We start from the raw sequence: 26,689 nt of genomic DNA on the forward strand, positions 1-26,689 counted from the left end.
CAACAGAAACGGTATTAATCATAGCTGGCATACAGTAATGTGGCAGTGCCTGGTTGTAGTTTTATTAGAGTGTTTGTTGTACTTATATGTTTAAATTGACTTGCCAGGGCAGACTTTAGTTGCCTGATGATTTCAGTGCATCAGAACATGGCATAGAGAGGCAAAGCTGCTTTTTACTTTGATGTTTTTTTTTATCATCTTTTCTCTCATAGAATCTGGTTCATGTACATTTTTGTACATATAGTGTGCAAATTATAAAATATTTTTTGTGTATATTTTGAATATCATTAATTTATTTCTCTTTCAGGTTTTCTCCAAATGAAACGAAATGGAGAAAAATGAAACAATTTTAAGTGACATTTTGGAGATCCAAGGGTTAGACACATCTCCCAAGTTCATATATCCCGTGTTTTTCCTACTCCTGTTTGTTTATTCCTCCCTTCTCTTTTCTAACTTTGGTGTCCTCGCCCTCATCATCACTGAGAAGAGCTTGCACCAGCCGATGTACTTTCTCTTTTGTAACCTGTCTGTCAATGACCTGATCGGTAACACGGTCCTGCTGCCTCAGCTGATGGCTCACATCCTTTCAACGGAGCATTTTGTCACCTACAACCAGTGTGTGATTCAAGCTTTTCAGAGTCACACATTTGGATCAGCATCACATATGATTCTCATTATCATGGCAATTGACAGATATGTGGCGATATGTCACCCCCTGAGATACAGCTCAATTATCACCAACAGAATGGTGATTGGGCTGTCTGCAACTGCATGGGGGGTGTCCTTAGTGCTTGTATCTGTGCTGATAGGTCTCACAGTCAGGCTGTCCCGTTGTAGATCTGTTATACAAAATGCTTACTGTGACAATGCAACCCTGTTCAAGCTTTCCTGTGAGGATGTGTCCATCAACAACATCTATGGACTCTTTTTCACTGTGCTACTGTTTTCTTGCTCCATCGGAGGCATTGTTGTGACATATTTTAGAATAGCTCTCATATGCTGGAGAAAGAAAAACAAATAGATGAACAACAGAGCACTGCAAACCTGTACGAGCCACCTTGTTCTTTATCTTATCATGCTGTGGTCAGGGTTTTTAACCATCATATTGCATCGTTTCCCAAATTATCCAGATTTAAGGAAGATTGCACATGTTTTATTTCATGTCGTCCCTGCTAATTTAAATCCAATTATTTATGGAATGCAAACAAAATCATTGCGGGACAAAATTACTCAAATACTGCAACGAAAGGTGTTTTCTTCTTAATTTCTTTTTATTTTTCACTGTTTATAAAAGCTATAACATTTTACACCTGGTTTAAAAACACGTCTGTGGAGCATAATGACCTTTTTATGTATGCTGGTTTCAGTTCAAATACAGTTAAATATCTGGTTAAGATTAGTTTACTTCTTCATACTCTTGAAAAACTTTATGCATATAGTCCTCTGTAATTACTTGAAAACCCTGTGACAATACAAAGCACACTTACCTCACATGGTATACTATATATATGATTTCCTGTTTGTGGCCTGTTTTATGAATGGGTAGTATCTATAAGCATTTTTATCTGCTTACTCTTTCATTTAATCTCAGTTTGATTTGTAATTATTTGCTTCTTAGAATGGGGTAGCACACTTTAGTTCACTTTCTAATGGTTCATTATATTAGTTTGTTGCAAATATTTTAGTATTTCGTATTCTAAATGAGCTATTTTTATTCTGTGGTTGCACAGGTCAGTTTTCTGTCTGGCTTCAAACTTGTTTGTGTATTTTCACTCATCTTTATGATCAGAGACAAATCCAAATAAAATGAGTCATGCTGATCAGAGCCCCACAGAATGTAAAAAAAGTAAAGGTATGAAAGAACTAAATGTTTTTTAACCACTAAACTGCTCCATGAATTAGGGTGAAAATTGTATATCTGATTCAGTTAACTTTATGTGGAAGGATTTTTCTATTTTCAAATAGAATAAATGTATCTGAAATGCATGAACTTTATATGAAGATCTAAGTCAGGTCTTACTCTCTCAGGGCACTGCCAGAACAACAACAGTGAACATTCATTTTTTTTGCTTTTTCACTTTTTATTTTTCAATCTCACTACCTGACTTGGTACCTTTCTCTTTGTACAATAAATAAAATAAATAAATAAATAAAATAAATACTTCTGAAACACACTGTCCATTACAAATAATAAAAAAGAGCCTATATTTAAAGTAGAAGTGGGTGTAATTTTTGTTAGTTGCTTATAATGCTTTGATGAATTCCTGAAAAAAAAGAAATGAAAAACATGAAGAGAAAACTAATCAGCGTTTTATTATTTAAAGATCTACTTCTACTCATAAATAGATGACACAGCTTCAGAATAAACCATTTTGAAGAGGTCTGGAAATCTGAACACTAAAGATATTTTTGGCTAACACTACCTGAGACAGAGCAGGTCTACAATTATATAGCTTTGCTCATGATAAGAAAGCTCATTAAAAACACCATTATGAAGAATATCCACATAAAGAAGCGGTCTAACACTTTGGCCACTTTCTTCCACTCCCCGGTCCTTTTCTGTGTGGCTCTCTGATCTCTGTAGCAGTTGGCGATGTACTCAATGTTGCGCAGCAGCGGTCCTTCATTGCAGAGTGTGATGCCAGAAATCTCTCCATCTTTCTTTTCTCCATCACTCACTCCTCCCTTCCTGCATCTCTTCGGAGTTTCTGAATCTCCACAGTCCATACTCATGAAGATGCCATTTCTCCAAGTGCTATAGTGACTGGTGGGGTTCCTCCCAACTGAACCTATTGGACTCATCATCTGATCCATTTCCTCTTTCTCCTCTGTGGTGGTGGAGCCCACTATTTCCTGTCCTCTTTCCATTTTTAAGACGTCATCCTCTCTGCCTGGTCCTGCCTGTCCATTCACGGTGCAGTTGTTGTTCTTTGCAACAGGAGGTTCCTGTTTCTCTGGCTGTGGTGACAAGCAGTTCTCACCTACTTCATACACAAAGCACATCCTGGCCATGTACTGCAGGATGACTATTTTGGCCCACTTAGGAACAGGTTTGGCATCTGGGCCACAGTGGTGAATGTTCATGATGAAGATGGTCAGAGCAGTGGAGGCCGTGATCATGGTCATGGTTGCAATGTAATATTTTCCTGTGGAATTAAAAGACAGAAGAAAATCAACAGATTTGCAAGATTGGTCATCATACATGATGAATTGATTTGACTTCAATTTATCACCCTCACCAATAAGTGGTACACTCTCAGAGGGTGGCATAATCTCTGCAACCAGCAGCTGAAAGACAGTGAGCGCCAACATCACAGTAACACCCAAAGACACTTTCTCTCCAGAGTCAGCTGGCAGATAGAAACCCAGTGGAGCCAGAAAAGAGATCATCACACATGGTATGAGCAGGTTGAAAACATAGAAGGAAGCTCTTCTCTTGAGTTTCAGTGTGTAGGTCACATCTGGGTATGGGTCAGCACAGCAGCCATACAGAATAATATTCCTTTTAGCTGGCATACCAAGCACCTCCCACTCTACATTTTCCACCAGGTCAGCCAGGTCAGCACTGTCTAGTGCATTGTGGATGTCTAGCTGGTGTCCATTGTAGGTCCAGGAGCCGTAGGTGAACCTGCACTGCTGACCATCAAAGGGGAAGTAAGACACATCCACCTTGCAGGAGCTCTTGGTGATGGCAGGGGAATCCCACATCATCTGGCCATCGTGTCGGATTACCACATTGGTGTCCATTGGGCCGGTGAAGTGATTATCTGCACTGAAAAACAAAGAAAGCTTGTCCAAAAAAGTAAATTATAGTAGTATGTTTCACATACACACCCAAAGCAAACATGTAAATTAGTGACAAATGAGCTGAAACAGAAAGTTGATCAATCAAATGAAAACAATCAAGACTTTCCAAACTTTTCACTGATGTAAATGTTTAATTATTTTTGTGTGTGTGTGTGTGTGTGTGTGTGTGTGTGTGTGTGTGTGTGTGTGTGTGTGTGTGTGTGTGTGTGTGTGTGTGTGTGTGTGTCTGCATGTGACAGGCCTGCTGCCATCAAATGACTCTTCAGAGTAGATAAACTAAATGAAAATGGAAACCATTATACTTGTCTTTTAGGTGATAATTCCGACTGGGCTTTGTACACTGACATTTCCAAGATCATCAAGGCTTGACAATGAGGAAATCAAGTCCATTCAAATTTTAATTAGCACCTCAGTGTTTTCACATGGTGAAAAGACTAATGACATCAGAGGCATTGCTGAGTATGCCCTCGCTTGTTCCTCTTCTTTTCAATGGCTAAAATATTGCCTGTGATTTGAATAAATACTGGAATCAGTTGTGCAGTAACATACGTTAATACCTGGACCTACCTGTTATATAGGACTATGTCAGGTCTCCATACGTAACTACCAGGTATACGAATGGTGTCAAGTCCATCATAATCAGCTTTATTCCATTTGAGGTGTGCATCATACCAAACTTGTCGTATCCATAAATATGCAGTCAAAATTTGGTTTCTTTCATCCTGTAAAAAATTTAAAATCATGAAAAATAAACATAACATCAAAGCGTATCATGACATGTAAAGACAGAGATACATTTACAAATGTAAATATATCTCCACAGATTATTTGAACACATATAATTGTGGAATGACATGTGAACTTTGGTATTTTACCATGTCGATGATTTGTGACAGAGTAACCTGCAGAGTTACATTCAGGATGGTGTTTGTGTCCTCCACAGGCCTCAGTGCACTTGTGTAGTTGGCCATTAAATCAGTCAGGAGCTTTTGAGCATATTTTGTATGAGCACACCAACAAGCTATGATGGGGAAAGGCAACAATACAAAGCATTTGTTTAAATACATATTAAAGACTGCATTTGATTTACAGTTTTGTCGAAGAAAAAATAGCCATTTTCCCAAAAGGACACTATTATTTCTACAGTTACTTCTAACCTGTGGCATATACATCATAGTCAGTATGGAGGATAAAGGGAAAGACATGTGACAAAAAAAGCATGACAGATGGTGGGAGGGGGCAAAGTGGATGCAAGGCTAGATTACCTTTCTATAAAGCTTTAAATAAGCTAGTGTGTTCCAGCAGTGACCCGCTCTATTAAATCTGTGTATATGAATCCTAACATGTGCTGATTGAATGCTTAACCAGACCAGAACATAACAGCTTAACCAGCAGAACAGCTACTAGTTGACAGGGATCTGAGAAGCATGACTAGGGCTGATATTAATCTCACACTGATTTTATGGATACAAGGTTTTTTCTATTCTATTCTATTCTATTCTATTCTATTCTATTCTATTCTATTCTATTCTATTCTACAGTCATTTAGCAGACACTTTTATCCAAAGTGACTTACATTTGAGAGTAAGAACAACACAAGCAAGAATTCAAACAAGATGGGACGTCATAATTAAGTGATAGTCAGACTGCTGTGAGTCCAGTTGGACCCAGGTGCTGTTATGTAGTGCTAGAGGCAGTGGATTAATTTTGTTTTTTTTTAGTTTTTTGTAAAGTCATTTTGTTTAAACACAAGATCACAATTTCATCAAAAAATATCACCTTGGGCATAAGTGCACACAGCTTATTTAGTACTTGGTTGAGCCAAAGAGCTAGACAAATCTTTCTAACTCATTCTGTTGAGTAGAAAAGTTATGATAAGTGAGGAAATGCTCCTTAAACAACTGAGTCTTTAGCTGCTTTTAAAAGTGGATAAGGACTCTGCGGATCGGACAGAGTTAGATAAATTGTTCCACCACCAGGGGACAACAGAAGGGAAGAGTCTATACTGATTTTGAGGCACGTTGTGGTGGGAGCACTAGGTGGTTTTCGCTGGCAGAGCGTAACTGTCGAGAGGGAGTGTAGCTCTGGATTAAGGAGTGAAGGTAGACCAGAGCCGTTTAGGTTATTGTTTTGTAAGCCAGAAGCAGCGCTTTGAATTTGATGCGTGCTGCAACTGGAAGCCAGTGAATAGTGATTAGCAACGGCGTGACATGAGCTCTTTTGGGCTGGTTGAAGACCAGAAGTGCTGCTGCGTTCTGGATCATCTGCAGAGGTTTAACTGAGCATGCAGGCAGGCCAGCCAGTAAGGAGTTGCAGTAGTCAATGCGTGAAATGACCAGAATCTGGACCAGGAGCTGTGCCATGTGTTCAGTCAAGTAGGGTCTGATCCTCCTGATGTTGGAGAGAGCAAAAATCGGCAAGATCAAGCAACCGAGGCAACATGGTCCTTAAAGGTCTGCTGGTTGTCTACCATGACACCAAGATTCCTGGTAGAAGACGTAGGCACAAGCGTGATAGAGTCAAGCTGCACTCTTATCTGTGCTGGTAAGGAAGGATTGACTGGAAAGAAAATAGGCTCGGTCTTGGACAGATTTAGGTGGCGATCCTTCATTCATGCGGAGATATCAGCAAGGCATGCTGATATTCACATTGAGACGGTTGTGTCGTCAGGTGGGAAAGAAAGGAAAAGCTGAGTGTCGTCTGCATAGCAGTGGTAGAGAGTTGTTAATGACTGCACTGAGTGAGGAGGTGTATAGTGTTTTAGGACACTCCCCCTTGCCAAGATACTTTGAAGGATCTTCCTGTGATGTTGGACATAAACTACGAGAGGACAGATCCTGAGATGCCAAGCTCTGAGAGTGTGGAGAAGTATTTGATGGTTGACTGGTTTTTTAACTGACCGTAGACAGCAGGACAGATTCAACACATGTCCCTCATCTTTGAGGAACACAAATACAGGAGTACATCAAGAGTGTATGTGGTCACCTGTCCTTTACACCTTATATACAAATGAATGTCAAGCATCCTTTCCAGTGCAGCGTTTTTTAAGTATGCTGATGACACAGCACTGGTGGGCTTTTTACAGGCAGATGCTGTATCAGGAGTACCTAGGAGTGAACTCAAGATCTATGCTCAATGAAAATGTGAATAATACAATCCCTTAGATTATGTCCAGTCAGCTCATTTGTTTTGGCTTTGGCATCCACTAAAAATTTGAATAAAATATTTTATTTAAATGCAAAATGTTTTTTAGATCAAATAAAGGAAAATATATGAAATCTCTTAGAACTATATATTATATAAAATACTAAATAAAATTAAAATACTAAATGAGAAATGAAGTAGACATAAGACTACAAAGCATGAGACTAAAAGAAATCAAAACTCTCTGCCTTGAAAATATACTGCTCAAAAAATAAAAAAGGACCACATAATCAAGTCAGTCACATTTCTGGGATATCAGTCTGTCCAGTGAGGAAGTAACACTGATTTCTAAACTATTTTACCCATATTCAAATAAATGGAGCAGACAACAAGTGGAAATGAGAGACAATTAGCAAGACAGCCCCTATAAAGGAATGGTCTTGCAGGTGGTGGCCACAGACTATTTCTCTGTCTTCATCCTTTCTAGTTGATTTTTGGTCACATTTGCATGTTGCCAGTGCCCTCACCACTAGAGGTAACATAAGGCGTTGTCGTCAACCTACAGAAGTCACTCTGGTAGCGCAGCTCATCCAGGATTGCACATCAGTGTGCACTGTGTTATGAAGTTTTACCATGTCTCCCAGCACAGTGTAGACAGCATGGCGGAGATACCAGGAAACAGACCAGTATACCAGAAAATGTGGAGGGGGCCACAGGAGAACAACAACCCAGCAGCAGGACAGTTATCTGCACCTTTGTGCAATTAGAACAAGAGGAGCATTCTGAGAAACAGACTCCATGAGGGTGGTATGAGGGACTGACGTCCACAAGACATGCTCATAATCCAACACCTTGCAGCCTGGCTGGCATTTGCCAGAGAACATAAAGATTGGCAGATTCACCAATGGCATCCTATGAGATGAGATGAGATGAGATGAGATGAGATGAGATGAGATGAGATGAGATGAGATGAGAGCAGGTTTACACTGAGAACATGTGACAGGCATGAAAGAGCCTGGATATAAGTATAGAACATTCTGCTGCTTGCGACATCCTCCAGCATGACCAGTTTGGTAGTGGTCAGTGATGATCTGGGGAAGCATATCCTTGGAGGGCTGCACAGACCTCCATGTGCCAGCCAGGGGTACCCTGACTGTCAATAGATACTGGGATGAGATCCGTAGACTCCTTGTCAGACCATATGCTGTTGCAGTGGGACCTGGGTTCCTTGTGATGAAGGACAATGCTTGGCCTCATGTGGATGGAGTGTGTCAGTAGTTCCAGCATAAAGAAGGTAATGATGCTATGAACTGGCCTGTCCATTCACCAGACCTGAGTCCAATTGCCACACACACTACTGAAGTTAATTTTTACAGAGGTTGGGGTGGGCTATGATCTGATCTTTCCACTTTCAATTTTTTTTATTTCATAATCATTCTTATGTTAATTTGTTCTCAATACATTCCACTATGCAATGAATAAAGATTTTCTGGAATAGTTTATTTGTCAAGTCTATGTGCTGTTTATATGTTTACTTTATTGTTTTGAGCAGTGTAGAAAACATGGAGGGTGATGATGATGATGACCACAAATCTACATTGAGGCCAGAGAGTTGCAGAGTTTTTGTTTGTTGCTGATCCAAATGATATTTTAAAGAAAATGAACACATTTCCCAAAACATTAATGATATGTGATTGACATCTGGAGTAAATAGTATCATAACTTTTCAGGAGAGACTTATCAACACATTGACATAGGATCTCAATCCAAGTTCAAATTTATGGTGGAAATTTAAAATAAATAGATTAGATAAATAAGTCTGGGGCCATATTGCTAAATAATATTGGTTGTATTATTATTTGTAGCAACAGTGTTATATGTGTTGTATTTTATTAATATTATTTGTCGTAAGAAAAAAAGCTTAGGCTATGTTAAAAGCCAGCTCTTACATGAAATAGATGTTGCCATAGTTGTGATTTTTCCCTACTTCATAAAATCCACATATTTCAGCAGAATGCTTAACAAATATAAGTTCTTAGAAAATAGTTTGTGGGACTTTTATAATCACGTATGGGTTTATTAACAGTTTTATTTTTCCGTCTTTTCTTTTTTATTTAAATAAACACATACATAATTTCATTTCTGGTCCCAACAAAGGATTTGGTCCAGATGTTAACCCTGCATCGCTGTTTGAATAAAGCCTCTGAGCGGGATAAAAAATACGGGATTATGATGAGAGCAAAATCCCTTAACAACTGGCCACAAGTTTGCGGATTCTGGGCAACAGCTTGCGTGGCAGTGGAGTGGAAACCAAGAATAAATGTGCAATTTAATAAACGTTAGAATAATTACATTAAAAACGATAAAAAATGAACTGAAGTCAAAAGATGAAGTTTCAGTCAAAATGTATAAACATGTAGTTTCAATTCAGGGTGATGGGGTGAGATTTTTGTTTTATCCTAAACGTAATTTGCTCTTTAATATGGCAAGACAGCACACACGTGACTGTGAAAACCGGCATACCAAACCAATAATGTATATAAAAATAAAATAAAAAGGAGTAGCAACTTACTCGGCACGATAGAGACGGATAGAAAAAAGCGAAATAAAGTTTGGATTCTCCATGGTTTCATTTTGCTGAAGCAAATTATTTGGATCCAAGGAGCATTTGAGCGGCTCTGTTCTCAACCGAATGTATACAAGAAGAAATAACAACAGAGGAGACTGAATCCAGCGACAGATACCTCGTCCTGCAAAAGCCTAAACGCCTCTGCAACAAAACGGAGGTGGGACGGCGGATTGACTGAGCAACTTAGTCAGTTATCACATGATAACCTCACGCGCGCATACTCTCGCGTGCCAAAACCCACATATAGAGCACAGAGGGGTGCATGTAATGAGATATGAGAAAGGTGAAAACAGAAAAATCGATCCGTTATTTGCTTCTGTTCAGCACCACGGACAGCACCCAGCTACTAAACTGTGCTCGCGCACTCTCTCCGCACATAATGTGACATTTTTTTTTTCCATGTGATGCGTGCATTATTTTGACAGGTCACGCGATCTAAACGTATCTAGCTTTTAGACCTTGTCTTCCGGATACTGATGCGCTCCACCCACTCCGTTTTTACTTCTGCTTTCTAACGCAAGAGGAGGATGTTAACCCGGAGGTCGGTTGTCATGTGCAGGGAGCACACACCTAAAGCATCGCTGTGAAAATGTAGGAAGAATTTAAGATGGCCGAGTGAACCCTCGTTTCTTTTCACCGCCTTGAGGGGATCTGGGATATTCAGGTCCATCACACAGCTCCTCGTTAAAGATGTTAATGTAAGATGGATTTGCCGAGCTTATACGTGTTGTTAACGGTTATTGAGTGGTAGTAAACTGAGTGGAGGTAGGTTGATTTCAGAGTGCACATTTTTACTGCATGCATAAATAAATATATCTAAGAAGATTAAAGACAAATACTGAATGTTAACATCCAGACATGCCTACATTGCAGGAAAAAATGCTTCAAGGCTCAAATATTTTGGGGCATGAGAGGCCTCTGAACATCAGGGTCTCATTCAGTACCTGTGTTGTGGGTACTGTGTGCCTGCCTTTGCTCGGACTGGTCGCTTGTGTCTTCATATCCTTTGTTTTTCATTTTGAGGATGCTACTGGAACACATTGCCAGGTAACAGCCATGTTCCCCCAACATAGTCAACCATAGTTTTCTTTTTTATCAGTAAATTCTGCCTCCTTGGCAGGCTCCTTCTCTATTGTGAAAGAAATGTTTTTCCACCCTTTTGTTCTCATCTCCTGCTCCTGTTTCAGATTTAAAATGTTGTCTTCAGAGTCACAGACAGCCCTGATTTTAAAAGAAGTTGGGGTGCTGTGTACAATGCAGATAGAAAACAAAATGCAGTCATTTGCAAAGAAAAAAAAATCACTGTAAACAAATTAAATGTTGAAAATTAGACACAATGATGGCCATCTGATTCACACCTGTTCAACAGAATGAATGACCTCACTAACTGAACTCCATGCTGCTATTCTTTGAAGATGCCCCTTCCCATTAATTATTCAGTTAAACAAAATCAGGATCATGCATATCATATATAAGGTGTCTTGGTTTTCTACTACAACTTTAAATGGTAAATTGTTTGCCATGTAGAGATATAATTTCTTGGTGGTTGTATTTATTTGAAACTAAAACTGTCTACTTGCTGTGTGTCTTCAGGTTCCAAACTACCTGCCATCTATCAGTGCCTCAATAAGCCTGAGTCCTGAGTGCTACATATGGCGGTTCTGCATCGGACTGCACTCAGCACCAAGGCTCCTGGTGGCCTTTACCTACTTGAAATTTTACAAGACACGCTTTGCAGTCAGGTTCCCAGAGAGCCTACTCAGCTGTTTGAACTTCGCCTTTTCTATTTTTGAGAACCTTGGCCTCTTACTCCTTACATATGTATCATCAAGTGAGACATACTGTGAGTGATCCAGATTTGATTTCGAGCTTTAGAGAGGCCTCTCTTTATATCATTTTACGTTTTGAAATATTTGTACTGTGATTTGTATGTATTTATCTGAAGTCTTTAGCTCTTAATTTTTTAAATCGTCTGGTTTTAGATACATAGAACATGAGATATGTTTAATTGCAGCAGATATGACCTCATTTCTAATTTAAAATCTACTGTTAATGTTTTGCAAAAGAAATCAAATTGGTCATAGATGTAATTCTGTGATAATGTGGTAGAAAACTGGTGTATTGATGAAAACATTACCTTTAATGATTACAAAACCCTCTCTTTACTCATCAAATTTACCTTCTCACTTTTGTATATTTTTACCCCTCAGTTGTGCATAAAGAAGGTTTTGTCCTGTTCATTGTGAGTTCCCTCATCTACATGACGATAACTTGCCGTCTGTGGAAGTCTGTTAAAAAGTATTCATTAAGCCCTGAGGTAAGACTTCAAGAAATACTACAAACCTAACTTTTTCTTACCATAAACCTAGTTCTATATTATTGTTTTTGCTTAAAGGATGTCAAGTCCCATCACTGGAAAGTGCGGTTTCTACTACTCAATATTTGCTGCTGTGCATTTGCTGGATTCTTTTACTGGAAACACAACATGTACTGTGAGCCAGGAAGTAAGTATTACAAACATTCTTCTTTAAGACAGGTGAGCTGGGATGAGAGCTCCATGTAATGCAAAACACTTACAGACTTACAAATTAAGAAATGAAGGGACACGGATGGTCCCAAACAGATATAGAAGGTTGACTTTGTGCCTTGAGCACCATTTATTTTATCTTACAGAATAGTTTTATGACATGTGGTAAAATGAATTAGACCTCTATTTAGCTGTGTGAATGCAAAAGTAAAGCCACAAAATGCTAACCAAAGCACAAATTTCTTCTGTTGACAGGTTATACATTTTTTGCCCTCTTTGAGTATCTGGTGGTCTTGTCCAACATGGCTTTCCATTTGACAGCTGTGTGGGACTTCAAGAGTCGGGAGATTGTTGTCATTTCATCCTCTGAGGATAAAGACTTCTAATGAGAAACTCATGGGCTAAATGTGCAACTGCTAAACCACTTGAAGACAACAGTGATGATACCGCTCTTTAGGCAAAGTGCTGCCGTTTTCCATATTTCCGTGATGATAGCTGTGAACTTGGAGAATGTTGATTACTGTCAAGTTATACAGTAGTAGCGGTTTAAAAGTTCCCCTGTTTCCATGATGGGTCCTTGACTGGTTCTTGACTGGTCCTTGACTGGTCCTTGACTGATCCTTGGCTGATCCTTCACAGGTCTGTGGGGGTAATGTAATCCCCCGCAATGACGTCGTCAGCGAGGCTCTGCCCCTAAGCAGCCCAAGTAAAAAAACAGCTGCAATCCCTCTTTTGTCCACGGGGAGGAGCAGTGATTTGATCTTGCTGCTCTCTAAACAGTTTATAATGAGCTGTGTCGCTCATTTGTTGCATTTTTGCCAACATTTAAAAAATGATTTGATTTGAAAATGGCGTCAAATAAATGTATCAAAAAAGCCGACATGTGTAGCTAATGGTGTTATGAGGCAAAGCACAACCTCCTCAAGTCGGCTAAGTGGTGAATGTCACTAGCAGCGAGCTTTCTAAACATCCCGAGGAGCGCTGCCAGCGGTCATTTGACTGCAACGTAAGTTATTCACAGTGGGGGTTGATACAGCTGCTGCATAACTGAATATTGACAAAATCATAACGTAATATCGGCAGGTAAAAATAACATAATACTGATAATGTGTAAAGCAGGGATCACAAAAGTCCGGACCCAGCCCAACCTATATTCTGAATTAGGCCTCAAAGTGCTATTATCCTAAGTAGATAAGTAAATAAATGGTTTATACTGTGAAATGAAGTGTCCCTGGATTTTATTCATAGCGATCTAGTGATAAAACGTGATAAAACGTCATACAACTGTGTCTCAGCGGTGGGACAGCTGCCTGCCCGCTGTCTGAAGCAGGCACATGCGCAAAGGCTGGTAGGAATGACAGGAACCAGCAGCCTATCATCACACAGGGTTTGTGATCTTACAGCCAATCAGAAGCAGAGTAGGGCGGCCATTTATTACAACTCCATAGCCGTGATATACGACAGTTTGGCTGAGAAAGAGTCTCCCTGAGCGGCTCTGTGGAAGTTTAGACGTGCTAAACTGCTCGTAAATATTGATGTGTTTACTTTTCCAAACAAGTAAGCAGGTAAAACTATAGACAACAACTATCTAATAAAAGTCCTAAAATACCAGGTTCAGCCGTTTAGTTTTTAATACACTATAAGCATGGTAGCGTGACTGGCGGTCATCAAAAGACCGCTGGCGACGCTTCCAGTGTTTAACACTGGAAAACCCAGAGATTTCTTATCCCTCTACCATGCCCAGAGTACAACCAAAAGGCTGCCCGGTTTGAAATTAACAATTCAATGGCCAACAATTAGCACCTTTACATTTGTAAACACAGCCATTACCTGCCGTTAGCTGTTCAAGCATACTCCTTGGGGGGAGGAGTGTGCTTGAAAAGAGCTAGGGACTGTGCTGTATAGTTTCACTCACCACAAACGGTATATGTGCTTTTGACCATTTCTCACATTTTCATGTACCCTTTATTGAGCATTGGTCATGTGAGTTTTCATCGTCATCACACTATTGTACGCCCAGCTTGCTTTCAAGTGAGAGATTATCACGTTTCTGTTTCCACAAAGGCAAGAAGGAAAGCATAATCAAGTATTTCAAATGAGAGATAATTACATTCCTTTTGACCTGGGAACAGAAAAGCAAAATCAATTTAATGTTCCTCACTTCCTAATATGGTGCAACAAGGTTCACAGTCCTCAATGTTTTTAGTAAAAAAAAAAAAATTTAAAAAACACCTTACTAACAGGGTGGAATGGAACATAACAGAGTGGAACAGAATATAACAGGGTGGAAAATATTTGTTCCCAATTCCAAATAAAAACGCTTCAATGGCCAGATGATCAGCAATGAATAAAGATATTTCTACAGTGATCCAGATTTTTTGTTTGTTGTTTTTTTTGTTTTACATTTTAGATTTTGTAAGAGATGGGTGTGTTTTAACAACAGCAGTTTTATCCGTGACTTTAATCGATAATTATTATCATTATCCAGTGTATAAAAATGTTGGTGTAAAAACGCCAAAGATAGATAAGCATGATGCTGAACTTCGTGGTCTTAGCTCCTGGTTTGGTGTGTCTTGTTGTGTTTATTATCATTCTGAAAGGTATACCAAGTTGTGGGCTGCATATATGCAGCCCACAACTTGAACAAAGGCTAAATTCCTCAACATTCGCACTTGCTCCATAAAATTACCATCTCCAAGGCTCCTCCACCACCACTTTGACTATGGATTGATAAGTAAATGAGCCGCAGTTTTGTAATTGTTGCATTGTCAAAACAGTTCTGTTAGTGTTGTCACACAAAATTCAGTAGACTAGTTGGTTCCTATGCAGTGAATTTACATGTTATTACAAAAATACACAATAATAAAATAGGCAAGTGGCAAGATTAGAATAATGTTATAAGTTCTGCGCAAAGACTCCTTTTTCATTTTCCAAAACAAAACTGACATAAACAATCTTGAAAAAAATGTGCACGTAGGCTATGAGGAAAGAATGAATGCAATGAAGTAGGGACTGGTTGAATAAACACGGTTTAACTGGACGCCTAAGCGAGCGCGTTGCAGGATGGCTCCAGATTTTATTGTCAAATGGTTCCAGGTCAACCAAGTCCGAACTGCTTAGAGCAGAGTCCTGCACGGTTCCGTTTTGCTACGCATACCTGCTCTAACCCGTTAGAATGACTCCCGAACCCGACTCGTCACCAATGTATTTATTCCATTTAAATCCGAACCAGACTGATGTTTAACCCGCGACCCGAGCCATTAACGCATCATTGCCATGCTGCACCGCTTCTTTTCCATTATTATAGCCTATTGTTGTTTTATCATTGTGTTAATCTAAAACACATAGATAGCCTATGAATGTTTATTTTAAGCTTGTTCAACATTTTTAAAACAGCTTTATATTCCTCTGACTGAACCATTTCAGAGTGAAGACTAAACCAGACCAGTGTGTTTTATTTTGCCACTGAGATTTATAATAGGCTACTCGGAGATTGCTGTGCTTTAACAAAATGTAATCCACCTTTCCTGGCAGCAGCTGTGTTCTCCGTTCCTGGACTACAAATCCGGCGGCAGAAAACTCTGCTGCGCAAATACCAGCGTAAAATAAACTTTCATATATTTTCTCTGTGTTGTTGTAGTATATTCAGATGATAAAACAACAATATAATAAAAAAGAAGACTTGGAAGGAGGAACAGCGGTGCAGTAGGCTATGGCACACGTTAACGTTAAAAAGCACACTGCTTGTTGTAAATACTTGGTTTATGCTTTAAGAGGTAAATATTTTGGTTAACATGTTGAAGAAATATCGTTGTTTCTTTTTTCATCTCTTGCTATGCTATTGAATTTGGCAACATTAACATGGAAATTCACTGCATTAGGACCGACTAGCCTACTGAATTTCTGGTAGCATGACAACACAAACTGGACTCGTTTGACCACTCTTACCCAATGTGCAACAATCACAAAACTGGGTCACTTGTTCAGCTGCCTCATTGCGGCTCATTTACGTATCAATCCACAGTCAAAGTGGTGGTGGAGGAGCCTAAGAGATGGTAATTTTCTGGAGCAAGTGTGAATGTTGAAGAAGGCGCATGTTCAAGTTGGGGGCTGCATACAGTACCTTTTGGAATGGTAATCAGAGCGTGTCGGGGAATAGCCCACATGGAGGGGTGACGTAATCGGGATTCCCGGCGAGCAGGAAGTCGCAGCACAGCGAGTGTTGGATGTCCCCCCGCGATTAGACACATTGAAGTGGAAGAAATTATCTCCGATCCTGCGTGGGGCTTTTATCTGTCGCCCTGTCTTCTTATGGAGGTGAAATAAATAATATGAGAATAAAATAACCCTTCCTAGCTACCTCAAACAGATTCTGTGTTGCTTGATCCAAATCTGATTTGTCTATGTTAATAATGCTAATATTAAAAGATTAATCAGTATGATAAATACATCCTATTGAGAATAGAGCTAGGGGCTGTGATCCAGTATTTGAAAGGTTTTATTAACCTACTAGCATTCATTTCTGAATAAAACAATTGGCAGCGCACAAGCATGTTACAATTTCACATTCCACGTCAAACGATGATTATGTATTAAGTTTTATGCATTTTTATGAATTGTGACTGGCCATCAGAGGTGCTTTGAGTGGCGCCTCTGCCGGTCAGTGTAAATTCAGATAAAATCTGACAGACTACGGGCGATGAGAAGTCTGTGAGAGAAGCGCCATCTTCTGGGTCTACCCTATATTACAAGGAATGGGTGGAGTTTGATTAAAACATCGACACTCCCAGGAGAAGGAGGGGGCCTCTCTGGCGGCTGGAAGTTGGAAGGCAGCTGGCTGGAACTGGAATGGAACTGGGCTGGAAGCCGGCAGGTATTCGGCTGGCTTTCAGCTTGGATGGGAACTTTTAAACCGCTACTACTGTACATACATGTGCTCACTGAAAGCACAGTTTTGCCTCAGTGTTTCATTCATGGATGCCTTTGTGTTAGTACTGTATGTTTTGTGATGGGAAATTTTAACTTTTGTACATTGTAGAGTAAAAGTGAGTTAACACTTTGTGTATGTGGCAAAACTAGTGACAGTTTTTTCAAGTATGTTTGGCTTAATTTTCAAACATAGAAGGTGGAGAGAAAGCTTTATGCCTCAGTTGGGGAGTAATTACCTCATATTTCAACATTTCTAACCATAAGACATAGATAACAGACCAGGCTCAAAAACACTGGCTTTTTTTTTTTTTTTTTTTTTTTTTTTACACTACTCACCATCGAAAACTGTAATACAGTTGAGTATTCAGGTTGCTGTTGAAAGCAGATGTCATCAGTCCTGCTTATTTGTATTTTGTATAAAACAACTAGTTTTAAACATTTTTTCAGTTGAAATCTATACAACAGTTTTCAAATGTTGATTCTCATTATGAACATAGGGTGTACGGCCTAATTTCCATGTTGTTGAACAGCTGTAGTTAAAGGAAATATTGTAATTTAAGGAGTTAAAGCCTGTCAACACACAAAAATGACTAATCATGCTGCTGACATAATGTTAGAGAAAAATTGATTAATTTTTTTTGTGAAAGGTAGGTTTATAAAGGTAAAGTTTGGGATTTTCTCAAATGTCATGATCAACATGTTCACAACTGTGTCTGATATACAGTCACATTTTAATTAATTAATTAATAATTTATTTATTTAAATTCTTATTATGAAGTAGTAATTATGCACAACTGTGTGGTAACACCATTTCAAGAAGACTAAATGTGCACAGCTTGGACAACATCTACATTTTTTCTTGTCCTGAAGCATCTTTGGATCAACCAACCAAATACCCTACTCTGATGATGCAAGAAAAAGGCAATCACCAACAAAAAGTATCTCACTCTTAATTAAAAAAGCTTGCATAGTTGCACACACACACACACACACACACACACATATACCACCTTTAAAACTTTGTCTTGCTCACATTCATTCAGTGTTTGGTTGACCAATAAACCAAAACCTCCTCTATATTCTGACAACTGTGCAGTAGGCCAAGACATCATGAATAACTTATTTAAATAATTTATGATGTCATTCAAGATAGTTTTTAATAAGTACAAGCAGAATATATTTATTCTCAAAATTCCATTGATATAATTGTAAATTAAGTAGTTTTATTATTAAAGAACTGACATATGTGACTTGTCATTGAAGGAAAGGTCAGGAATCACACAGTATGTGACTGTAATTTAAATTAATCACTAATATAATTTGCTATACACCTGTGTTTGTAGTAATGATGTGTTTTAAAATGTCTTGGAAAAAAAATCATTTGCTTGTCTTGATCATTTGGCCTTGAAAGTTTTAAAAATTTAATTTTGACTTGCTGAACACTGCAATGGCTTTATATTTCCACTAGATGCCTCACTTCAGTTTTCGATGTTATTCGATGTTATGCACTCCATCCGCTAGGGGGCGGCATTTGACCGTAACCATCTGTGACTATTTTGTAGAGCAAGACAAAGTCGCTGCGGCTTTTTTGGTTTAGTCTCGGTCGATGGAAGACCGACACCTCGTATAGGAGGGAGAGTTCGCTGTGCTTCAACTCCGCGGGACTACATATCTGCTGCAATGTTGACACAGAGCTGAAACTATAAATTTACCGGTTCTGATACATGACAGGTAACTTTTATTTATTTATGTATTTTGTTTAACAACTTCGTTTTGTCTCATGTTGTTAGCTTAGCTAAAACTACAGATTGCTCTTCGTTTACGTTTGTGGTTAGCTAAACGTCTGCGATGACTAATGTGCTTCTGTGGAAAATTCGTAATGTCTATGCCGACATACACTGACTAATAAAACACGAAAGCGATAGTGTACGTGATCTGAGTTTTTATATCTTTCTCTTTTGTGGGAAGTTATTCTGAATTTTCTAGTCAATCTAGTTGTTAGCTAGTTAGCTTGCCTGGGCTTGTCCGACACGCAGCCAAGACACGCACACGGACCAGACTGCTGTCATTTGTCAGGATCTTATAATCTTTGCACCTGAAGTGGCATGTGTTTGCAAACACGCGGTTAAGGACATTAAACATGTCTTTAGAGGTAAAGTAAGGATTTTAAGACCTTCTGAGATAAAAGCGTTAGCAAGCTAACGAGACTGCACAGTGGTTCATCCAGGAAGAGGAGTCACACTTCCCAAGCGATCTTTATATAACTATGCATTTCTCGGTGTAAAACGCAATTATGGGCCATGACCACACTTTTTTTCATTCATGCGGAGATATCAGCAAGGCATGCTGATATTCACATTGAGACGGTTGTGTCGTCAGGTGGGAAAGAAAGGAAAAGCTGAGTGTCGTCTGCATAGCAGTGGTAGAGAGTTGTTAATGACTGCACTGAGTGAGGAGGTGTATAGTGTTTTAGGACACTCCCCCTTGCCAAGATACTTTGAAGGATCTTCCTGTGATGTTGGACATAAACTACGAGAGGACAGATCCTGAGATGCCAAGCTCTGAGAGTGTGGAGAAGTATTTGATGGTTGACTGGTTTTTTAACTGACCGTAGACAGCAGGACAGATTCAACACATGTCCCTCATCTTTGAGGAACACAAATACAGGAGTACATCAAGAGTGTATGTGGTCACCTGTCCTTTACACCTTATATACAAATGAATGTCAAGCATCCTTTCCAGTGCAGCGTTTTTTAAGTATGCTGATGACACAGCACTGGTGGGCTTTTTACAGGCAGATGCTGTATCAGGAGTACCTAGGAGTGAACTCAAGATCTATGCTCAATGAAAATGTGAATAATACAATCCCTTAGATTATGTCCAGTCAGCTCATTTGTTTTGGCTTTGGCATCCACTAAAAATTTGAATAAAATATTTTATTTAAATGCAAAATGTTTTTTAGATCAAATAAAGGAAAATATATGAAATCTCTTAGAACTATATATTATATAAAATACTAAATAAAATTAAAATACTAAATGAGAAATGAAGTAGACATAAGACTACAAAGCATGAGACTAAAAGAAATCAAAACTCTCTGCCTTGAAAATATACTGCTCAAAAAATAAAAAAGGACCACATAATCAAGTCAGTCACATTTCTGGGATATCAGTCTGTCCAGTGAGGAAGTAACACTGATTTCTAAACTATTTTACCCATATTCAAATAAATGGAGCAGACAACAAGTGGAAATGAGAGACAATTAGCAAGACAGCCCCTATAAAGGAATGGTCTTGCAGGTGGTGGCCACAGACTATTTCTCTGTCTTCATCCTTTCTAGTTGATTTTTGGTCACATTTGCATGTTGCCAGTGCCCTCACCACTAGAGGTAACATAAGGCGTTGTCGTCAACCTACAGAAGTCACTCTGGTAGCGCAGCTCATCCAGGATTGCACATCAGTGTGCACTGTGTTATGAAGTTTTACCATGTCTCCCAGCACAGTGTAGACAGCATGGCGGAGATACCAGGAAACAGACCAGTATACCAGAAAATGTGGAGGGGGCCACAGGAGAACAACAACCCAGCAGCAGGACAGTTATCTGCACCTTTGTGCAATTAGAACAAGAGGAGCATTCTGAGAAACAGACTCCATGAGGGTGGTATGAGGGACTGACGTCCACAAGACATGCTCATAATCCAACACCTTGCAGCCTGGCTGGCATTTGCCAGAGAACATAAAGATTGGCAGATTCACCAATGGCATCCTATGAGATGAGATGAGATGAGATGAGATGAGATGAGATGAGATGAGATGAGAGCAGGTTTACACTGAGAACATGTGACAGGCATGAAAGAGCCTGGATATAAGTATAGAACATTCTGCTGCTTGCGACATCCTCCAGCATGACCAGTTTGGTAGTGGTCAGTGATGATCTGGGGAAGCATATCCTTGGAGGGCTGCACAGACCTCCATGTGCCAGCCAGGGGTACCCTGACTGTCAATAGATACTGGGATGAGATCCGTAGACTCCTTGTCAGACCATATGCTGTTGCAGTGGGACCTGGGTTCCTTGTGATGAAGGACAATGCTTGGCCTCATGTGGATGGAGTGTGTCAGTAGTTCCAGCATAAAGAAGGTAATGATGCTATGAACTGGCCTGTCCATTCACCAGACCTGAGTCCAATTGCCACACACACTACTGAAGTTAATTTTTACAGAGGTTGGGGTGGGCTATGATCTGATCTTTCCACTTTCAATTTTTTTATTTCATAATCATTCTTATGTTAATTTGTTCTCAATACATTCCACTATGCAATGAATAAAGATTTTCTGGAATAGTTTATTTGTCAAGTCTATGTGCTGTTTATATGTTTACTTTATTGTTTTGAGCAGTGTAGAAAACATGGAGGGTGATGATGATGATGACCACAAATCTACATTGAGGCCAGAGAGTTGCAGAGTTTTTGTTTGTTGCTGATCCAAATGATATTTTAAAGAAAATGAACACATTTCCCAAAACATTAATGATATGTGATTGACATCTGGAGTAAATAGTATCATAACTTTTCAGGAGAGACTTATCAACACATTGACATAGGATCTCAATCCAAGTTCAAATTTATGGTGGAAATTTAAAATAAATAGATTAGATAAATAAGTCTGGGGCCATATTGCTAAATAATATTGGTTGTATTATTATTTGTAGCAACAGTGTTATATGTGTTGTATTTTATTAATATTATTTGTCGTAAGAAAAAAAGCTTAGGCTATGTTAAAAGCCAGCTCTTACATGAAATAGATGTTGCCATAGTTGTGATTTTTCCCTACTTCATAAAATCCACATATTTCAGCAGAATGCTTAACAAATATAAGTTCTTAGAAAATAGTTTGTGGGACTTTTATAATCACGTATGGGTTTATTAACAGTTTTATTTTTCCGTCTTTTCTTTTTTATTTAAATAAACACATACATAATTTCATTTCTGGTCCCAACAAAGGATTTGGTCCAGATGTTAACCCTGCATCGCTGTTTGAATAAAGCCTCTGAGCGGGATAAAAAATACGGGATTATGATGAGAGCAAAATCCCTTAACAACTGGCCACAAGTTTGCGGATTCTGGGCAACAGCTTGCGTGGCAGTGGAGTGGAAACCAAGAATAAATGTGCAATTTAATAAACGTTAGAATAATTACATTAAAAACGATAAAAAATGAACTGAAGTCAAAAGATGAAGTTTCAGTCAAAATGTATAAACATGTAGTTTCAATTCAGGGTGATGGGGTGAGATTTTTGTTTTATCCTAAACGTAATTTGCTCTTTAATATGGCAAGACAGCACACACGTGACTGTGAAAACCGGCATACCAAACCAATAATGTATATAAAAATAAAATAAAAAGGAGTAGCAACTTACTCGGCACGATAGAGACGGATAGAAAAAAGCGAAATAAAGTTTGGATTCTCCATGGTTTCATTTTGCTGAAGCAAATTATTTGGATCCAAGGAGCATTTGAGCGGCTCTGTTCTCAACCGAATGTATACAAGAAGAAATAACAACAGAGGAGACTGAATCCAGCGACAGATACCTCGTCCTGCAAAAGCCTAAACGCCTCTGCAACAAAACGGAGGTGGGACGGCGGATTGACTGAGCAACTTAGTCAGTTATCACATGATAACCTCACGCGCGCATACTCTCGCGTGCCAAAACCCACATATAGAGCACAGAGGGGTGCATGTAATGAGATATGAGAAAGGTGAAAACAGAAAAATCGATCCGTTATTTGCTTCTGTTCAGCACCACGGACAGCACCCAGCTACTAAACTGTGCTCGCGCACTCTCTCCGCACATAATGTGACATTTTTTTTTTCCATGTGATGCGTGCATTATTTTGACAGGTCACGCGATCTAAACGTATCTAGCTTTTAGACCTTGTCTTCCGGATACTGATGCGCTCCACCCACTCCGTTTTTACTTCTGCTTTCTAACGCAAGAGGAGGATGTTAACCCGGAGGTCGGTTGTCATGTGCAGGGAGCACACACCTAAAGCATCGCTGTGAAAATGTAGGAAGAATTTAAGATGGCCGAGTGAACCCTCGTTTCTTTTCACCGCCTTGAGGGGATCTGGGATATTCAGGTCCATCACACAGCTCCTCGTTAAAGATGTTAATGTAAGATGGATTTGCCGAGCTTATACGTGTTGTTAACGGTTATTGAGTGGTAGTAAACTGAGTGGAGGTAGGTTGATTTCAGAGTGCACATTTTTACTGCATGCATAAATAAATATATCTAAGAAGATTAAAGACAAATACTGAATGTTAACATCCAGACATGCCTACATTGCAGGAAAAAATGCTTCAAGGCTCAAATATTTTGGGGCATGAGAGGCCTCTGAACATCAGGGTCTCATTCAGTACCTGTGTTGTGGGTACTGTGTGCCTGCCTTTGCTCGGACTGGTCGCTTGTGTCTTCATATCCTTTGTTTTTCATTTTGAGGATGCTACTGGAACACATTGCCAGGTAACAGCCATGTTCCCCCAACATAGTCAACCATAGTTTTCTTTTTTATCAGTAAATTCTGCCTCCTTGGCAGGCTCCTTCTCTATTGTGAAAGAAATGTTTTTCCACCCTTTTGTTCTCATCTCCTGCTCCTGTTTCAGATTTAAAATGTTGTCTTCAGAGTCACAGACAGCCCTGATTTTAAAAGAAGTTGGGGTGCTGTGTACAATGCAGATAGAAAACAAAATGCAGTCATTTGCAAAGAAAAAAAAATCACTGTAAACAAATTAAATGTTGAAAATTAGACACAATGATGGCCATCTGATTCACACCTGTTCAACAGAATGAATGACCTCACTAACTGAACTCCATGCTGCTATTCTTTGAAGATGCCCCTTCCCATTAATTATTCAGTTAAACAAAATCAGGATCATGCATATCATATATAAGGTGTCTTGGTTTTCTACTACAACTTTAAATGGTAAATTGTTTGCCATGTAGAGATATAATTTCTTGGTGGTTGTATTTATTTGAAACTAAAACTGTCTACTTGCTGTGTGTCTTCAGGTTCCAAACTACCTGCCATCTATCAGTGCCTCAATAAGCCTGAGTCCTGAGTGCTACATATGGCGGTTCTGCATCGGACTGCACTCAGCACCAAGGCTCCTGGTGGCCTTTACCTACTTGAAATTTTACAAGACACGCTTTGCAGTCAGGTTCCCAGAGAGCCTACTCAGCTGTTTGAACTTCGCCTTTTCTATTTTTGAGAACCTTGGCCTCTTACTCCTTACATATGTATCATCAAGTGAGACATACTGTGAGTGATCCAGATTTGATTTCGAGCTTTAGAGAGGCCTCTCTTTATATCATTTTACGTTTTGAAATATTTGTACTGTGATTTGTATGTATTTATCTGAAGTCTTTAGCTCTTAATTTTTTAAATCGTCTGGTTTTAGATACATAGAACATGAGATATGTTTAATTGCAGCAGATATGACCTCATTTCTAATTTAAAATCTACTGTTAATGTTTTGCAAAAGAAATCAAATTGGTCATAGATGTAATTCTGTGATAATGTGGTAGAAAACTGGTGTATTGATGAAAACATTACCTTTAATGATTACAAAACCCTCTCTTTACTCATCAAATTTACCTTCTCACTTTTGTATATTTTTACCCCTCAGTTGTGCATAAAGAAGGTTTTGTCCTGTTCATTGTGAGTTCCCTCATCTACATGACGATAACTTGCCGTCTGTGGAAGTCTGTTAAAAAGTATTCATTAAGCCCTGAGGTAAGACTTCAAGAAATACTACAAACCTAACTTTTTCTTACCATAAACCTAGTTCTATATTATTGTTTTTGCTTAAAGGATGTCAAGTCCCATCACTGGAAAGTGCGGTTTCTACTACTCAATATTTGCTGCTGTGCATTTGCTGGATTCTTTTACTGGAAACACAACATGTACTGTGAGCCAGGAAGTAAGTATTACAAACATTCTTCTTTAAGACAGGTGAGCTGGGATGAGAGCTCCATGTAATGCAAAACACTTACAGACTTACAAATTAAGAAATGAAGGGACACGGATGGTCCCAAACAGATATAGAAGGTTGACTTTGTGCCTTGAGCACCATTTATTTTATCTTACAGAATAGTTTTATGACATGTGGTAAAATGAATTAGACCTCTATTTAGCTGTGTGAATGCAAAAGTAAAGCCACAAAATGCTAACCAAAGCACAAATTTCTTCTGTTGACAGGTTATACATTTTTTGCCCTCTTTGAGTATCTGGTGGTCTTGTCCAACATGGCTTTCCATTTGACAGCTGTGTGGGACTTCAAGAGTCGGGAGATTGTTGTCATTTCATCCTCTGAGGATAAAGACTTCTAATGAGAAACTCATGGGCTAAATGTGCAACTGCTAAACCACTTGAAGACAACAGTGATGATACCGCTCTTTAGGCAAAGTGCTGCCGTTTTCCATATTTCCGTGATGATAGCTGTGAACTTGGAGAATGTTGATTACTGTCAAGTTATACAGTAGTAGCGGTTTAAAAGTTCCCCTGTTTCCATGATGGGTCCTTGACTGGTTCTTGACTGGTCCTTGACTGGTCCTTGACTGATCCTTGGCTGATCCTTCACAGGTCTGTGGGGGTAATGTAATCCCCCGCAATGACGTCGTCAGCGAGGCTCTGCCCCTAAGCAGCCCAAGTAAAAAAACAGCTGCAATCCCTCTTTTGTCCACGGGGAGGAGCAGTGATTTGATCTTGCTGCTCTCTAAACAGTTTATAATGAGCTGTGTCGCTCATTTGTTGCATTTTTGCCAACATTTAAAAAATGATTTGATTTGAAAATGGCGTCAAATAAATGTATCAAAAAAGCCGACATGTGTAGCTAATGGTGTTATGAGGCAAAGCACAACCTCCTCAAGTCGGCTAAGTGGTGAATGTCACTAGCAGCGAGCTTTCTAAACATCCCGAGGAGCGCTGCCAGCGGTCATTTGACTGCAACGTAAGTTATTCACAGTGGGGGTTGATACAGCTGCTGCATAACTGAATATTGACAAAATCATAACGTAATATCGGCAGGTAAAAATAACATAATACTGATAATGTGTAAAGCAGGGATCACAAAAGTCCGGACCCAGCCCAACCTATATTCTGAATTAGGCCTCAAAGTGCTATTATCCTAAGTAGATAAGTAAATAAATGGTTTATACTGTGAAATGAAGTGTCCCTGGATTTTATTCATAGCGATCTAGTGATAAAACGTGATAAAACGTCATACAACTGTGTCTCAGCGGTGGGACAGCTGCCTGCCCGCTGTCTGAAGCAGGCACATGCGCAAAGGCTGGTAGGAATGACAGGAACCAGCAGCCTATCATCACACAGGGTTTGTGATCTTACAGCCAATCAGAAGCAGAGTAGGGCGGCCATTTATTACAACTCCATAGCCGTGATATACGACAGTTTGGCTGAGAAAGAGTCTCCCTGAGCGGCTCTGTGGAAGTTTAGACGTGCTAAACTGCTCGTAAATATTGATGTGTTTACTTTTCCAAACAAGTAAGCAGGTAAAACTATAGACAACAACTATCTAATAAAAGTCCTAAAATACCAGGTTCAGCCGTTTAGTTTTTAATACACTATAAGCATGGTAGCGT

General features: G+C 39.3%; 4 protein-coding genes across 6 annotated transcripts; 3 read left to right on the top strand and 1 right to left on the bottom strand.

The window, feature by feature from the left end:
• The first annotated feature begins 328 nt into the window (after positions 1-328).
• On the top strand, positions 329-1,264 carry LOC121646682 (olfactory receptor 13H1-like). The gene is given in 1 exon segment (XM_041995821.1): positions 329-1,264. A coding segment is annotated over 1 exon segment (936 nt).
• Positions 1,265-2,299: 1,035 nt separating this feature from the next.
• chrna10a (cholinergic receptor, nicotinic, alpha 10a) lies at positions 2,300-9,673 on the bottom strand. Its single transcript, XM_041995820.1, has 5 exons — positions 9,524-9,673; positions 4,683-4,828; positions 4,375-4,529; positions 3,240-3,772; positions 2,300-3,146 (listed from the first exon to the last, which is right to left on the bottom strand). Exons 1-5 carry the CDS (start codon positions 9,582-9,584, stop codon positions 2,446-2,448), a joined length of 1,596 nt encoding a protein of 531 aa, XP_041851754.1. The 5' UTR covers positions 9,585-9,673; the 3' UTR covers positions 2,300-2,445.
• Positions 9,674-9,850: 177 nt separating this feature from the next.
• Positions 9,851-12,553, top strand: LOC121646684 (post-GPI attachment to proteins factor 2-like). 2 transcript variants are annotated; one of them, XM_041995823.1, is made up of 6 exons: positions 9,853-10,345; positions 10,454-10,627; positions 11,174-11,423; positions 11,791-11,897; positions 11,976-12,084; positions 12,363-12,553. In XM_041995823.1, exons 2-6 carry the CDS (start codon positions 10,460-10,462, stop codon positions 12,491-12,493), a joined length of 765 nt encoding a protein of 254 aa, XP_041851757.1. In that variant the 5' UTR covers positions 9,853-10,345; positions 10,454-10,459; the 3' UTR covers positions 12,494-12,553. The 2 variants fall into 2 exon arrangements, with proteins under 2 accessions (XP_041851756.1, XP_041851757.1); XM_041995822.1 differs by having other exon boundaries at positions 9,851-10,627.
• Positions 12,554-22,459: 9,906 nt separating this feature from the next.
• On the top strand, positions 22,460-25,480 carry LOC121645507 (post-GPI attachment to proteins factor 2-like). 2 transcript variants are annotated; one of them, XM_041994000.1, is made up of 6 exons: positions 22,460-23,272; positions 23,381-23,554; positions 24,101-24,350; positions 24,718-24,824; positions 24,903-25,011; positions 25,290-25,480. In XM_041994000.1, the coding sequence occupies exons 2-6, from the start codon at positions 23,387-23,389 to the stop codon at positions 25,418-25,420; spliced, it is 765 nt and encodes a 254-aa protein (XP_041849934.1). In that variant the 5' UTR covers positions 22,460-23,272; positions 23,381-23,386; the 3' UTR covers positions 25,421-25,480. The 2 variants fall into 2 exon arrangements, with proteins under 2 accessions (XP_041849934.1, XP_041849933.1); XM_041993999.1 differs by having other exon boundaries at positions 22,460-23,554.
• Positions 25,481-26,689: the final 1,209 nt, after the last annotated feature.

The sequence above is a fragment of the Melanotaenia boesemani genome, chromosome 9 (assembly GCF_017639745.1).
Source record: "Melanotaenia boesemani isolate fMelBoe1 chromosome 9, fMelBoe1.pri, whole genome shotgun sequence".
Taxonomy (NCBI): Eukaryota; Metazoa; Chordata; class Actinopteri; order Atheriniformes; family Melanotaeniidae; genus Melanotaenia; species Melanotaenia boesemani.

Bases quoted from the DNA above. Each gene is read 5' to 3' on its own strand.
- LOC121646684 (XM_041995822.1), top strand. From the start codon at position 10,439: ATGCCTACATTGCAGGAAAAAATGCTTCAAGGCTCAAATATTTTGGGG. The intron at 11,424-11,790 runs GTGAGTGATCCA...TTTACCCCTCAG, and splicing joins ATCATCAAGTGAGACATACT to TTGTGCATAAAGAAGGTTTT. The intron at 11,898-11,975 runs GTAAGACTTCAA...TTTTGCTTAAAG, and splicing joins AGTATTCATTAAGCCCTGAG to GATGTCAAGTCCCATCACTG.
- LOC121645507 (XM_041993999.1), top strand. From the start codon at position 23,366: ATGCCTACATTGCAGGAAAAAATGCTTCAAGGCTCAAATATTTTGGGG. The intron at 23,555-24,100 runs GTAACAGCCATG...GTGTGTCTTCAG, and splicing joins CTACTGGAACACATTGCCAG to GTTCCAAACTACCTGCCATC. The intron at 25,012-25,289 runs GTAAGTATTACA...TTCTGTTGACAG, and splicing joins CATGTACTGTGAGCCAGGAA to GTTATACATTTTTTGCCCTC.
- chrna10a (XM_041995820.1), bottom strand. From the start codon at position 9,584: ATGAAACCATGGAGAATCCAAACTTTATTTCGCTTTTTTCTATCCGTC. The intron at 4,829-9,523 runs GTAAGTTGCTAC...TCCCCATCATAG, and splicing joins ATCCGTCTCTATCGTGCCGA to CTTGTTGGTGTGCTCATACA. The intron at 3,147-3,239 runs GTGAGGGTGATA...TTAATTCCACAG, and splicing joins TGAGAGTGTACCACTTATTG to GAAAATATTACATTGCAACC.